Source organism: Anabrus simplex, chromosome 11, assembly GCF_040414725.1.
Source record: "Anabrus simplex isolate iqAnaSimp1 chromosome 11, ASM4041472v1, whole genome shotgun sequence".
Taxonomy (NCBI): domain Eukaryota; kingdom Metazoa; phylum Arthropoda; class Insecta; order Orthoptera; family Tettigoniidae; genus Anabrus; species Anabrus simplex.
The window spans coordinates 134,493,715-134,509,122 of NC_090275.1; the positions used below are offsets into that span (position 1 = coordinate 134,493,715).

Consider the following 15,408-nt stretch of genomic DNA (forward strand, 5'->3'; position numbering starts at 1 on the left):
GAAATATGCTTGTGACTTGGTCATTGGTAATTGCACTTCCCAAGTTGTCGAGCATCTGAAGCATGACGAGGAGGAATTTTTCTCATCAGTTCGAAAGTACTGCACTGGTGTATGCGACTACATTGTCCACAAGTTTCCATCGATGAATGAAATGAGTGCAACAGTTGCATGAATTACATCTGCGTCCGAGGCTTCATTTTCTTATGTAATGTATTTTGTGACTAAGTGTTACTGAATGCAGATGCAGGTGAAGCCATGGATGAATTACAGTCCCAGTTCTGTGCATTTCAGATGAGATCTTAATCGAAGAAAGAAATGATGTGCAGTGGTCGATGGTGGTGATGGGAGCCTAAAACATAGGGATTAGTTTGTGTTATTCTTGGTATTTTAACAATCCCTCACAGTAATTCTGAATGTGAGAGGATATTTAGTCCAGTACTAAAACACAAACATAGTTCAGGTCATATAGTGGTGATGAAAACTTGGAGAGGTTGTTGACAGGGCAACTGCTTTCAACAAACCTTTGACAGCAGGTTTCTCAGACAGGTAAAATCTACCACTGCTTCTTCCTTTAATCAACAGCTATTTTCTACTGCTGGAGAAGTTTCTGTAAATCAGTAAGATGGAAGGGAGGGAGGTAGGCCTACCATACCATACATGTTATAAATTTTCCGGTGTTGTATGTTTAAGTTTGTATATTTAAGTATCACTGAATACAAATACATATGAGAGTAAGATATTTATGGATTTATATTCCACCCAGTTTTGCTGGAAATATGTTAATTTAAATGTGGCCTTAACGACATGATGCATGGAGCTTGCTAGGATAATTTATGTATTGTGCAAGACATGTAGAATAAGCAGTTTTGACCAATTTTATCTCCCAATTTCTCCTGATTTTCGTATCACAATCTCCTGATTTTTGGTTTTGTAAAGCTGGCAGGTATGCAGTGGGTTCATCAGTTGGAATGCTACACGTTTCCAAGATGCTGGCGCTAGTGTGCCGTTGAGACACCACTACAAGCCTCCTATGTAGGACAATGCAGTGACAGTGCACTAGGGGAAGCAAGTTTTTTTTTTTAAAGGTCATCATTATTAATGTGAAGTACATTAAGTTTACAACTTCTATTATATTTTATTATCATAATCTCTCAATAGAACATCTGCAAAGTTCAAAACCCATAACAACATCCCACACAAACTCTCAGAAACAGGCTGGGGTACAACTGCATCTACCTCAAGAACAACAGCACTTGCTTTAGTTTACCCAGCAGCTGAATATTGCAGTCCGCGTACTCACACAAAGAAAATCGACACTCACACTGAGGACTACATCAAAGACCAACCAGTCTACACCTTTGGAATGGCTGCCAATATTTTTTTACATTCCTCCCCCTCATCTACGAAGACAAATGGCACTGATAAAGGAATGGTTTAAATGCCGTGAAAATTCTCTCCTGCCAATACATCAGGAGTGCTCACATGAAGGAAACCGTCATGGATATTAGGCAAGAGACTGATCCAAGAATCAAAGATGGCGCAGACAAACTAGGCTTAACCGCCCTCCTGGTTTCAACCTATCCAGAAAAATTTGGACGTCATTAAATTGGCAAATGTCAATACTGGAAGCATAAGTGCAATGTGACTGAGAACCCTTAATGTGATGGTACCGACGTATCATGTGATCTCAGTCTCATTCTGTATGCTTTAAGACCTCTCAAATATGTATATAGTTGTAAATAATTTTTTTACATCACTGTAAACGTGTAGCCTTCTGCCATACAAAATAATAATAATAACAACAATAATAATAATAATAAAAGTTGAAAAATTGTCAACTGTAACGAGGAAAAGAAGACTCCAGTTTTTGGACACATTTATAGAATGAATAACAATAGACTAACTAAACAAACCAACTTATTGAACAGTTACAAATCCAAACCAACGTTGTTCATTGAAATTGAAAAGGATTTGAAAAACGCTGGAATTAAAACAGATATGATAGAAATTAGAACATGTTTCAAAGAAGTAACATGAAAGGCAGGATTTTAGGAGAGAAAGAAATTAACAACTGGAAGAAAATTGACTGAAGAGGAAAAGGAATAACATTCTCAGAAAATGAAGGAAGTCTGGAAATAAAGAAAATTAAATGCAAAGAAAAGTAACCAAACTTGATTTATTATACCCTAAAGAGGGTTATTCGAATAATAATAATAATAATAATAATAATAATAATAATAATAATAATAATAATAATAATTGTACCGGCTGGTACACCTCTACGCCGCACATTTGAATTTTCCGCCTTAAAGTACTCCTCTACAGGAGAAACTCTGAACTTTAAAAACTGGATCAACTCATTAGTTTCTCAGAAGATGTCACTACCGTAAACTTTGTGATTACGAAGTTGTCAATACTGTGTGGATTTCAACTTGTTTTGTTTTCCATTGATCAAGAAGTGTGGACATTTTCTTATAGATGTCTCTACTAAAAAAACTATGATCATGCACCCTGGTGCGAAGTGAAGGAACTTTTCTTGAAGATATTTTGTACTCATAAGTTTTCCTGTAACTAAATTTCGTTCTTTCATTTGTGGGTTGGCAATATTAATATTTTCTTTCCGTCAGTTTTGAAGTTAGTCAATCAATTATTTCTGTAATTAATTTTTGACCAATCGTGTCTTTCTTCTTCAATTTTGATGTGTAACTTTAGCCAGCCAATAAAAACCTGTGGGTGTGGCTGTTTTATTCATGAAAGGTCTTGAATTTTCATCGAGGGTATAAAAACTGCCGATTTTCCTGTCTCTCGGCCACATCATCAACATTTAGCTTAGTGTATGGACATGTAGCAGGAGGCGGGAAGTGCTCCCTTTCATCAGGCAGCTGCTCTTCAACAAGGTAATGGCCACTTAACATTTCTTGCTAGCTCAGCAGTTTAACCTGCGGGGAAGGTCCGGAAACTTTATTATGTAACCTATCTTCAAACACGTAATTTGCCGTCGCTTTTGTAAAACTTCACATATCTTTAACTGTAAATCGGGGATAGAGAGTGCTTACCCTCTCGAGCTCCCCTTCATTTTGAGATTTGAGGTGACTACGTTTTTATGTCATAGAAAGAAAGAGATCCACCTTATCAATACTAAATTTAATAATGTTTTTTAAAACAGGACCGGTTTCGACTTACCACAAGTTATCCTCAGCTGTCATTTACATACACATTAGAATACAAGTTTTAACAGTTGTATCTTACAAATAAACATGTCATGTTTGATAGACATTAGGTAGTATGTCTAGAAGTGAAATTCTGCTTCTTACATCTAAGTTTAAAGGATCAAGAATATTAAAAAGATTTCTATCTTTAACACATTAAAAAAATTATAACACATGATAAAATTTGTTATTTACACCTGACGTTGAATATTGCATTAACGTTCAAGTTTTACTAGTAATAGTTCTTTAAAAGGACTTTCATATCGCGTTGTTTTTAGTCAACTAAATATGCTTAAATGTAGCCGCATGTGCTTATACAGTATACTTCTTATTAGGCTTAGACTTTGTCAAAATGAGTAATGTGAATTCGAAGTTGAAATTACAATAACAAAGTGAAATGCGTTGAAATAATAGTAATAACTCCTGCAATTATATGCTATTTAAAATACATTTCATGCAAAGAAGACATTAGCACACTTCAATATATAAAAGTTGAAAGGTATAAGACAATCATATACGTTTTGTGAAATTCATATGAAGTATTGCTCTTTCCTCATGCGTATGTGTCAATTTCAAATGGGGTAGTATACTTTATATAAACTTTGTCAAATTAAGTAATGTGAATCTGAATTTGAGATTGGGTTGAGAAATGAAATGCCAGGTAATTAAAACCTGTATTGAATGACCTCTTCAAATATGTACTGTGTAAAATACACTGACTGACAGTGACAATGCAACACCAAGGAGGAGTGGTTCGAAAGGGATGAAAGTTGGGGAAAAAACAGAGACGGCACGGACGAATAATTGATGTTTATTTCAAACCGATATGCAGGTTACACAATGCGCACGGCATCGACTCAGTAGGATGTAGGACCACCGCGAGCGGCGATGCACGCAGAAACACGTCGAGGTACAGAGTCAATAAGAGTGCGGATGGTGTCCTGAGGGATGGTTCTCCATTCTCTGTCAACCATTTGCCACAGTTGGTCGTCCGTACGAGGCTGGGGCAGAGTTTGCAAACGGCGTCCAATGAGATCCCACACGTGTTCGATTGGTGAGAGATCCGGAGAGTACGCTGGCCACGGAAGCATCTGTACACCTCGTAGAGCCTGTTGGGAGATGCGAGCAGTGTGTGGGCGGGCATTATCCTGCTGAAACAGAGCATTGGGCAGCCCCTGAAGGTACGGGAGTGCCACCGGCCGCAGCACATGCTGCACGTAGCGGTGGGCATTTAACGTGCCTTGAATACGCACTAGAGGTGACGTGGAATCATACGCAATAGCGCCCCAAACCATGATGCCGCGTTGTCTAGCGGTAGGGCGCTCCACAGTTACTGCCGGATTTGACCTTTCTCCACGCCGACGCCACACTCGTCTGCGGTGACTATCACTGACAGAACAGAAGCGTGACTCATCGGAGAACACGACGTTCCGCCATTCCCTCATCCAAGTCACTCTAGCCCGGCACCATGCCAGGCGTGCACGTCTATGCTGTGGAGTCAATGGTAGTCTTCTGAGCGGACGCCGGGAGTGCAGGCCTCCTTCAACCAATCGACGGGAAATTGTTCTGGTCGATATTGGAACAGCCAGGGTGTCTTGCACATGCTGAAGAACGGCGGTTGACGTGGCGTGCGGGGCTGACACCGCTTGGCGGCGGATGCGCCGATCCTCACGTGCTGACGTCACTCGGGCTGCGCCTGGACCCCTCGCACGTGCCACATGTCCCTGCGCCAACCATCTTTGCCACAGGCGCTGCACCGTGGACACATCCCTATGGGTATCGGCTGCGATTTGACGAAGCGACCAACCTGCCCTTCTCAGCCCGATCACCATACCCCTCGTAAAGTCGTCTGTCTGCTGGAAATGCCTCCGTTGATGGCGGCCTGGCATTCTTAGCTATACGCGTGTCCTGTGGCACACCACAACACGTTCTACAATGACTGTCGGCTGAGAAATCACGGTACGAAGGGGGCCATTCGCAAACGCCGTGTCCCATTTATTGTTCGCTACGTGCGCAGCACAGCGGCGCATTTCACATCATGAGCATACCTCAGTGACGTCAGTCTACCCTGCAATTGGCATAAAGTTCTGACCACTCCTTCTTGGTGTTGCATTTGCTCTGTCAGTCAGTGTATATCACTGAAGAACTATATATAACAGTAGACCAATATGCAAACCCTAATTATAATATTAATGAAATAACAGATAAAACCAATATTTTACTTAATAAAATCATCCCTTTTATAAAAAACTATTATCTGAGAACAGTCAATAAACAACACCACGCGCAATCCACAGCGCAGGAGAAAGACACAACTAACGCCACCTCTACACAGTTAGCAACTCCCCTTCCCCACCCCTCCATTCCCCTCATGACAACAGACACTAATACCACAAGTTCACGATATAGTACACGCCAAGCTGCCAAGCGATACACTTCCCAATCATCTCACGACAGTAAGTAATCTCTACAAAGAAAACACACACAAGTTTAACACTTCAACATTCTAATACGCTTCTAATTGATTTCATTTACTTTTTACAGATAGTTCGCAAGTATCATAGACCAAAAAAGAACCACCTACAACAACAGCTTTCATAACCCCAGCAGCACATTCATCTTCAATCTGTATATTTAACAAGACAATATAAGTTTATAGTGATTGGACTTTAGCAAATAGTGGCCAATAGTGCCCCATTTGAACTTGGCATGTACACATGAAGAACAGTACTTCATATGAAGATTTACAAATTTGCAGGACTGCCTCTTACCTTTTAACTTGCATACTGAAATGTACCATTGTCTTATGTTGCATTTAATGTATTTTACACAGTATATATTTGAAGAGGTCATTCAATACAGGTTTTAATTACCTGGCATTTCATTTCTCAACGCAATCTCAAATTCAGATTCACATTACTTAATTTGACAAAGTTTATATAAAGTATACTACCCCATTTGAAATTGACACATACGCATGAGGAAAGAACATTACTTCATATGAATTTCACAAAACGTATATGATTGTTTTATACCTTTCAACTTTTATATATTGAAGTGTGCTAATGTCTTCTTTGCATGAAATGTATTTTAAATAGCATATAATTGCAGGAGTTATTCAACAGAGGTTACAATTACCTAGCTTACTATTATTTCAAACACATTTCACTTTGTTATTGTAATTTCAACTTCGAATTCACATTACTCATTTTGACAAAGTCTAAGCCTAATAAGAAGTATACTGTATAAGCACATGCGGCTACATTTAAGCATATTTAGTCGACTAAAAACAACGCAATATGAAAGTCCTTTTAAAGAACTATTACTAGTAAAACTCGAACGTTAATGCAATATTCAACGTCAGGTGTAAATAACAAATTTTATCATGTGTTATAATTTTTTTAATGTGTTAAAGATAGAAATCTTTTTAATATTCTTGATCCTTTAAACTTAGATGTAAGAAGCAGAATTTCACTTCTAGACATACTACCTAATGTCTATCAAACATGACATGTTTATTTGTAAGATACAACTGTTAAAACATGTATTCTAATGTGTATGTAAATAACAGCTGAGGATGACTTGTGATAAGTCGAAACCGGTCCTGTTTTAAAAAACATTATTAAATTTAGTATTGATAAGGTGGATCTCTTTCTTTCTATGACATACTATAGGTATCAATACGGAACATCATGAAATTTATTAATCAAGACTACGTTTTTGTAACCGTTTTTCTACTCTTCCTTAATGTGTTAAATTTCTTCTATATGCGAGTCACCTCCATAGTTTGGGGATAGCCCCTGTTTCATCGGCCTAGTGCCTTTTAGGTTTTAAGAAGTTTCATGTAGGAGTGCAGATTCTCGCCTCCATTCATTTTGCATTTTGGGCCATTAACTTAACCTGTTATTTTTCTACTAAGGCCCAATAGGTTGGGTACAAGATACCCCTGTTTCTTTGTAAGTGTGCCTTGAGGGCAGTTAATGGTAAAGACTGTTGTGGCCTTTGATAAGCTCAGAAAATTGAGAGCAGGTTAGCTCTTTTATATGTGGTAAAAGTGCCTCTAGGAGGCCTGATATGGTTTTTGGAGCCAAGGCTCCTTGAATGAAGGGGTTTTCTGCCCTTTGGTAAATAGGTGGTTGTGAGCTGAGAGCTCAGAAATTGTAAAAATTAGGGCTTGAGGCCCAGATTGTTAAATTTTCTCTAAATCTTGGCTTTCCTGGTCTTGTACCTGATTTGACTTCTTGTTATTTGTTGAAATTTTATGTGAAAATTGTTACGTTTTGATATTTTTGAAAATATAACCTTTAATGCAATTTTAATCAATATCTCAGCTTTGTAGTTAGACCCATTCCAGCCCGCACCTTCTTTCACCTCTGCATTCCACGGGTATCCCCGTAACAACAACAACAACAATAATAATAATAATAATAATAAGAACAACAACAACAACAATACCGTATTTACGCGAATAATCCCCGCCGTCGAATAATCCCCGCACCCTAATTTTAGGAAGGCTCCTTTTGAAAAAAATTAAATGAACTAAAATTCCTTCCATTGAAAGAGTAACACAGGCATAAACAAACTCCGCGAGGTCCACATGGTCTTTACGCAAATATGAACGTGTACATTTACGGATATAGCTGCTTTGCCTGAATATATTTGAGAAATACATTATCAATGCTATAAAATATATTTGCCATGAAAATTATCAAGTAGGCCTAGGTACAGTGGAACCTCGATTCTCCATTTATGGAGGGACCATGAAAACGAAAAACATGGGAAAAACGGAAAATCTGGGAATGAATGAAAACCAACAACAATTTGGCTAAACATCACAAAAATGAAATATGTACCTACGGTATACCGGTAATAACAATAATACAAACAGTCCTAAATCAAACCAAACTACAGCCCCAACGGGCCTTTGACTGCCAAGTGACCGCAGCTCAGCCCGAAGGCCTGCAGATTACGAGGTGATGCACGGTCAGTGTGACGAATCCTCTCTGCTGTTATTCCTGGCTCTCTAGACCAGGGTCGCCATCTCACCATCAGATAGCTCCTCAATTAAAGGCAATCACGCAGGCTGAGTGGACCTAGAACCAGTCCTTATATTCAGGTAAAAATGCCTGACCTGGTGGGGAATCGAACCTGGGCCCTCCAGATGAGAGGCAGGCAAGTTAGACCGCAAAACCGGCATAAAACATTAATTACCAGTACAGGAGTTCAAAATCTTGATACTTTATATTCAATTTCACAGGGGGGAACTTCGTCATTTTCCTGTGAAAACTTCTTTCAGTTCAGCAACTTTGATTAGCCAAACTCTTCGAAAAATCTAATAATGTCAAGCCAAATGACAATCGACCACAAGTAGTTTATAATTCTCTCATCTAATAAAATAAAACACATTAGATACAAAAGTGCCCAATATGATGGTGAAATCCCTTCTTTTCTCTATCTTCCATTGTAATTTGCAGTGGCAAAACTACTTGGAGTCATTTTGAGGCAAAGGCTACCCTAAGAAATACGATTAAACAATTTATCTGATGTTATTGTGTTACAACTACAATAATCTCTATAAAATATATACTACATGGTTCGCCCGCTAGATGGTAACAGCGGACTACTTGTTCTGACAGGGAGGCTCACCCAGGACTTTTTGTTTTGTTTGCGTTTCACCAGCTTGGAGGTTGGGAGCGGGGTGGGGGAGGAAGGTTAGGTTACCGCCCACGCCTCTCTCTCCGCAAGGTCTAGGACCCGATGAGGCATGCCTGTCCTGCTATTTGAATGTGTAGAAATTCCTATCATGAAGGCGACAAAGAAGTATGTATTGTTAACTGTGTAAGTGCGCTCGCCATTCTTTCAAGGCGATCAGTACATTATTGGCAATATTAGTGACAATATTGGAAAAAACCAATTCAGTTTCTGAGTTTCTGTTGTGTCAAACAAGACTGACATTGTCTGGTTGAAACTCGCGTTTAAATAATGAGTGAAGCAGGCCCTGCGGGAACATCACATGTCTATTGAACTCTTTAAAATGTAAACAGTTCTCTGTTTGAATTTACAAAGAGAAGTGTGAAGCCAAAAATGAAGGATGTGTGCCTAACTTAGATATTAAGTATTTTGATGGTAAAGCAGCTAGAAAATTTCAATTTTCTTGGTGTACATGATATTCGTGGTTTTGTTAAGGGTCTACGTGTGTTTTGCTTCGTGGTGAAAAGGCATGGACTTTAAATGGGATAATTGTTACAAAAACGTTCTTAGAAAAACGGAGAAGTGTCAAAATTGAAATAAACATATTCAGAATGAAGAGAAATTCTGTTTACTGGGGCGCTGAAGGATAAAAGGTTCTTTATCTGAAAGTACAAGAATTCAAGCTGTTAGCCATAACGAATCGTAATCTATAATCTTTACATCCGTATTGACGAACTACACAATTATAAATAGGAAAGGAATTCCACCTTATCAATACTTGTTTATTATAATTATTATACTACAGTACCGGTTTCAGAATGAAACTGAGCATACATACACGTTCATGTCATCTCGGAATTAGGAAAAAAACTAACGAGTAAGCCATAGTATGGAAATCTGCAAAAAGAAAAGTTTTGAACAAACTGATTGCTGTTATATACCGATTTTAATGTGTGTGGCGTTTTCCTGACTTTTACAAAAAATCTTATATAACGACAATCTGCTACAGTGAGTAAATTTTTCGCTGTTATGAATTCTCGCTACGACTGTGTACATGTACTATATATGTGTTTAAATGAATTAGTGTGTCATGAGTATAGCACTAGCTTTCTTGCTTCCTCCTTGCTGTGTTTTTCTTGTGGCCCCAATCTCCTTATTTATTGTGGAATGAGTCATAGCATTTCCACCCATGTCCTGTTGAGACATGGAAACTCAGATCTTGCCTGGTGAGTATGGTACCTCTTGGTGGGTCAGTACCACCATTTCCAGAACAGTCCATACTGCAACGTCGCTATCCTCCTCCATTCACCTCACATCCAGCCTTTATCTCCTCCCTGTCAGTGTTCCCATTATTCTTGAAAATTTCATCTCCATTACTTACAACATTCGAATATAGTCTCGTACAGTGAAATCAGTCTCATAACTTCTAACTGCAAGTGTGAATTTTCTTAGTGGGCTGTACTGACACTCAGTCATTTTCCTTTAAATTTTTGGACATGTTGATCCAGTTCTCAGTCTCTGGTCCATTCTCCCTGCTTGGTCCCCATTCTTTTGAAACACCACATTTCTCTTCCAGACAATCTGACATGTAGTATCACTCACCATCAAACTGGTCACCTTGTCACGCACAGCCTGCATGCGGGCCACCTCCTTCACAAGATGATTGGCTGGAGCCGTCTTGTCCAGCCAGGCTTCCGAGCCAGGCACGCGCTTGCTGATGTCCACCACCTTAGGACACGCCAGAGTCTGGAGTACCTCCTGCAATCAGAACACAAGTAACATCAGATTTCAGAGATATACAAACCACCTCGTTTTCTCACCATTCAGTTTTGAAATATAATTTGTGGGAAAATAAAAATTCACAATACGGATCAAAATGAAATTTATCACATATGACCCATGGCAGGATTTGATGAAGCCATGGACCCCAGTGTTCACCTGACCATGATGAGATATTCCAGCAGGATGATGGTTTGAGCAACGTTCTGGACACATACCTTCTTGAGCGAGGCTGCACGTCGAGACAGCTCCACCAGGTTGTTCTGCTCCTTGTGTTCCTTCTCATCCTGCTCCTTGGGCTCGTCAGCAAGCACAGTCTTTCGTCGTGGAACCTGTTACATCATAACAAGCCGGGTGTCACTAAGCATTAAAAAAAAAAAAAAAAAAAAAAAAAAAAAAAAAAAAAAAAAAAAAAAAAACCACCTCATTTCTATTTTCCAGCTTCAGAAGCCTTCAGCTGGGCTGCCCCTAAAACTAGGCAATTAAGTAAATGAAAGGTGGAAACAAAATATTTTGATATGGATGACTTCATATCCAGCACACAGATATAAAGTAAAATTGTTGACAAGTCTATACAGTACTTATTATACCATGTTAGGAGCGGACTACTATAATTCAACTTTCTGAATAACATTGAGGATTTATCCTTTTCCCTTCTCTTAGACAGCTGACAGAAGAATTCCACCATCTGCAACCATAAATTGCAAAGAAGACAGCACTAAGATTCAGTGGGCTGCTATTCAAAATATTATGACAGACAGAAGTGTCAGAAAACCCAACAGCCCACCACACATGCAAAAACTACAAAAAAGTTAAACAAATCTCATTCTTTTAGACACACACAATGTTAACTCCCTGTCTCAAACTGGAAAATTAAAGATTCCTCACTGACACCATCATTACCACAAGGTTACAGACTTTTATAAATCAGTATTTGAGGTACATTATGAGAATATGGTGGCCAAAGACCATCTCTAACAAAGACCTTTGGGAGGCCACAAGTGAAAGTCCCATACAGGAACAGATAATGAGAAGAACATGGAGATGGAATGGGCACACGCTGAGAAGACCACAAGAAAGTAGCACAAGGCAGGCATTGAGTTGGAATCCACAAGGCAGTCGCAGGCAAGGCAGACCGAGGATTACCTGGAAGAGAACCTTAGACAAGGAGATTGCTAGAGTTAAGAAGGCATGGAGGGAGGTGAAAGCATTGGCGCAGATAGAACAGGCTGGAGAAATTTCGTCAAGGCCCTATGTTTCACCTGGAATTGAAGGAAATAAGTCAACTAAGTCACTGACACCATGAACAAACACAAAATTGTAGTCATTAGTACTTCAAGAAATTAGGAACAGCAATCAAGACCCTATGGAATCTCAAGGAAGGGAATCCCAGGAAAAGGAGTCCTGAAAACTTGCCCGCAATTTGGTAATGGATTTCTACTAAATCTCAAAATCATCAACTCGGTTACAGAATTAAAACTCAATCCCCCAGACTTGCAACCGTAACTCTAAAATCCGCAAGTAAGACCTACACAATTGTTAACACACCTGCTCCCACCAATAAAAGAAATAACATGCTAAAGGACAGAGAAAAAACAGACAAATTCTAGAATCTCCTGCATCAAACACTAATCAATGTCTCTCCAACAAACATTAAAATACTCCTTCAACGCACAACTGGGACAAGAAAGAAGATACCGAGATATCATAGAAAAATGGTCAACACGTACAAAGAAAAACGGTCAAAGAATGATTGAAATTTGCAGAAACCAGAATTTTCTCTCAAAATCAACTTGCTTTTAAAGGAAACCCCACAAATTAAAAAGGAGAATGGCAGCTAGACCAATCATGGCCGAATGGATAAATTTTACCATAGAGAAATTCACAATGTTAACGTCCTAAGGGGAGCAGATTCGGGGTCAGGCCAAGATCAAAATAAAATTAACCGTAATGGTAAAGATAAACCTCCAACTACATTGATAAAATATATGGAGTACTACAAGAAAACAAAGGAAGGATCCATCAACACCAAATTACAGGCGATAAATCATCAAGCCCAAAAGCCAGATGAATCAAATTTATAAGTAATAAAACAAAAAAATTCTTCCCATAAAATCATCAAACAAAACGTAAACATCTTAAAAACACCCTAGAAAGGAAAGGATATGAGAGAATTTTAAAGAAAAAACACTGCAAAATTACTAAAAACTTTCAGCAGATATCAACAAAAGTATGAACCTCCAACATTAATGCTCAGTCAACTCAAGCGGACGTGCTGAGTGGAGTGTGCAGAACAGTGGTTGGTGTGGAGCAGCAATAGGGAGGTGGCTATGGAGAATGAAGTGGAAAAAAGCGGAGAAAAGAGAGCACAAGAATGATTTACGGAAGATAGGGGAGATGGTGCTAGTGGCCGTGGCGGTAACGACACTGTTAGTTATTGGGGGCCCGAATGCTAACTGCAATATGAGTTGGGACGGCATGGAGGTTATTAAAGGAGGTGAAGGATGTTTGTACAATAGATCAACTAAAGCAGATGTTCCAGAACCAGTCAAATAAATTTGAAGAGCTGGAGAGATGGATAAAGGACAGAACAGAAGAAGTAGCAGCCAAATCATGAAACTGAAAGAGAAAGTCAAAAATTTGGAAGATGAGGTGATGAAACTGAAGAAAGTAGAGGCGAACTGTTGTCAGGAACGTGCGAAGAAATGTATTTTTATATACGGAGTGAAGGAAGAGGTAAAAGGGGCTAAGGTTGATCTCATATACAAGGTTGTCGAAGTAATCCAGAATAAGATGAAGATCACCTTTAGCACAGTGGATATCAACGATGTTGAAAGGATTACATAAAATCAGCTTCATGGTCCATATCGCACTTCAATAGATTCACAACTAAGTATTTATTTATTTTCCACCTATTCGATACAATGATTGCTTAAGGCAATTTAATGGTTAAAAGTGGTACATGTTTCGTATAATATCAACATCTTCAGCCACATAACACTGTTTAGATGAAAAATACAAATTGACAAAGTAATGCTTTAGAGGAAGTGTCCTTAAAATTAACATAAGACTGACAACATTAATGTTTTAATGTTTTAATATTGTCAATCTTATGTTAATTTTAAGGACACTTCGTCTAAAGCATTACTTTGTCAATTTATGTATTTTTCATCTAAACAGTGTTATGTGACTGAAGATGTTGATATTATACGCAACATGTACCACTTTTAACCATTAAATTGCCTTAAGCAATCATTGTGTCAACTAGGTAGAAAATAAATAAATACTTAGTATTGGATGTTGAAAGTGTTGCAAAAATGAGAGGGAACAGGCCTATCAGAGTGAAGTTGTTATCAACTCTGATGGCGGAAATTATCATGAGAAATGCGGAAATCTGGAAGGCAAGAAATTATGGGTGAGAAGAGATATGGGGAGGCATCTATTTAGGGCAAGACGTCAAGGTCTCAGAGCGCATATCAGGGGCCAACAGTTGATAGTATCTAACGGAAAGTGGGTAAGACGTTGGCTGGTGGAGAAGTTGCAGATGATCGACGAAAAGCTAAAAGGAGAAGAAAACGTGGAATCAAGACTAGACGACAGGAAGACAGAAGAGGAAACAGCGCGAGACAACGAAGAAGTAAGGAACACACGCCAGGGGTCAGTGTACCGAGCAGTCCAGTGAGCAGTGTAGAAACTGAAATGGGGAGTCAGCAAGTGCCGACAGAAGTTGACTCACATCATCAGGAAAGTTCAAACGTAAGTAGGCACGTGTTCAATAAAAAAACAAGGAGTATGCAAGGAAATAAAAGGTCGAGATGCCCTGAATAGAGGGAGAAGTTTATGTCTAAAAGACTTATGGGGCAAGAAAAGTAAAATTGTGAAAGAAAAGGAGGACAGGCTGCACCCCAAAAGACAAAAGAAAGAGCTTTTTTTTTTCTTTTTTTTTTTTTTTGCTTTACGTCGCACAGACACAGATAGGTCTTATGGCGACGATGGGACAGGGAAGGGCTAGGAGTGTGAAGGAAGCAGCCGTGGCCTTAATTAATGTATAGCCCCAGCATTTGCCTGGTGTGAAAATGGGAAACCATGGAAAACCATTTTCAGGGCTGCTGACAGTGGGGAGTGGAAACAGAAAAGGATAAGGCTATAAGAACGAGAAGTAAAAATAAAGGAGGTAATGGGGAAGGACGGAAGGGTAAGTCATAGCTAGACTGGAAGAAAGGGTTTATAAATATTAAAGGGTTACTAAATAAGTTAGGTAATGAGGCAGTTATTAAAATGGTAGAAAGCTCAGACATTGTGGCGCTACTAGAAACGTGGCTTGAATGCGGGAAAGAGATAAAATGGAAAGGGTATGAGGTAAAGTATAAGTCCAGAAGGAAAAAGAGCGGAAAGAGGGGATTTCAGGGAGGAATAGAGTTATTGGTAAAAGAAGAGTTTAGTGAGCTAGTTGAGCGTATTGAAAATCAGATGGAGGAAGTAATTAGGATAAGGCTCAGTAGAAGGAAGGGACAAGGGAAGGAAAAGAAGATATGTCTGGCCTTTGCATAATGCCACCTACAGAACTCTGCTTATGCGAACGAAAATTTTATGAGGAATCAGTACAAGAAACAAGTATCATAAGAGGGAAATTTGATGAAGATGGAATGTTGTTATTTGGGGACTTGAATGCTAGAATAGGAGAACTGTGCCCTGTTTACAGTAAGGAAGACGACATGATGATGAGGGT

At 39.0% G+C, this 15,408-nt stretch overlaps 1 protein-coding gene across 3 annotated transcripts in view; it reads right to left on the bottom strand.

Annotated features, from left to right (window-relative positions):
- The window catches only part of DCTN1-p150 (dynactin subunit 1), a 684,595-nt gene that overhangs the window by 39,260 nt on the left and 629,927 nt on the right, over positions 1-15,408 (bottom strand). For 2 of the 3 annotated variants that reach the window (XM_067155601.2, XM_067155600.2), the window contains 2 exons: positions 10,898-11,011; positions 10,503-10,658 (listed from right to left, as the gene is read on the bottom strand). In XM_067155601.2, coding sequence (XP_067011702.2) covers positions 10,503-10,658; positions 10,898-11,011 — 270 coding nt within the window. The remainder of the gene's footprint in view (positions 1-10,502; positions 10,659-10,897; positions 11,012-15,408) is intronic. The other variant, XM_067155604.2, reaches the window with a different exon arrangement.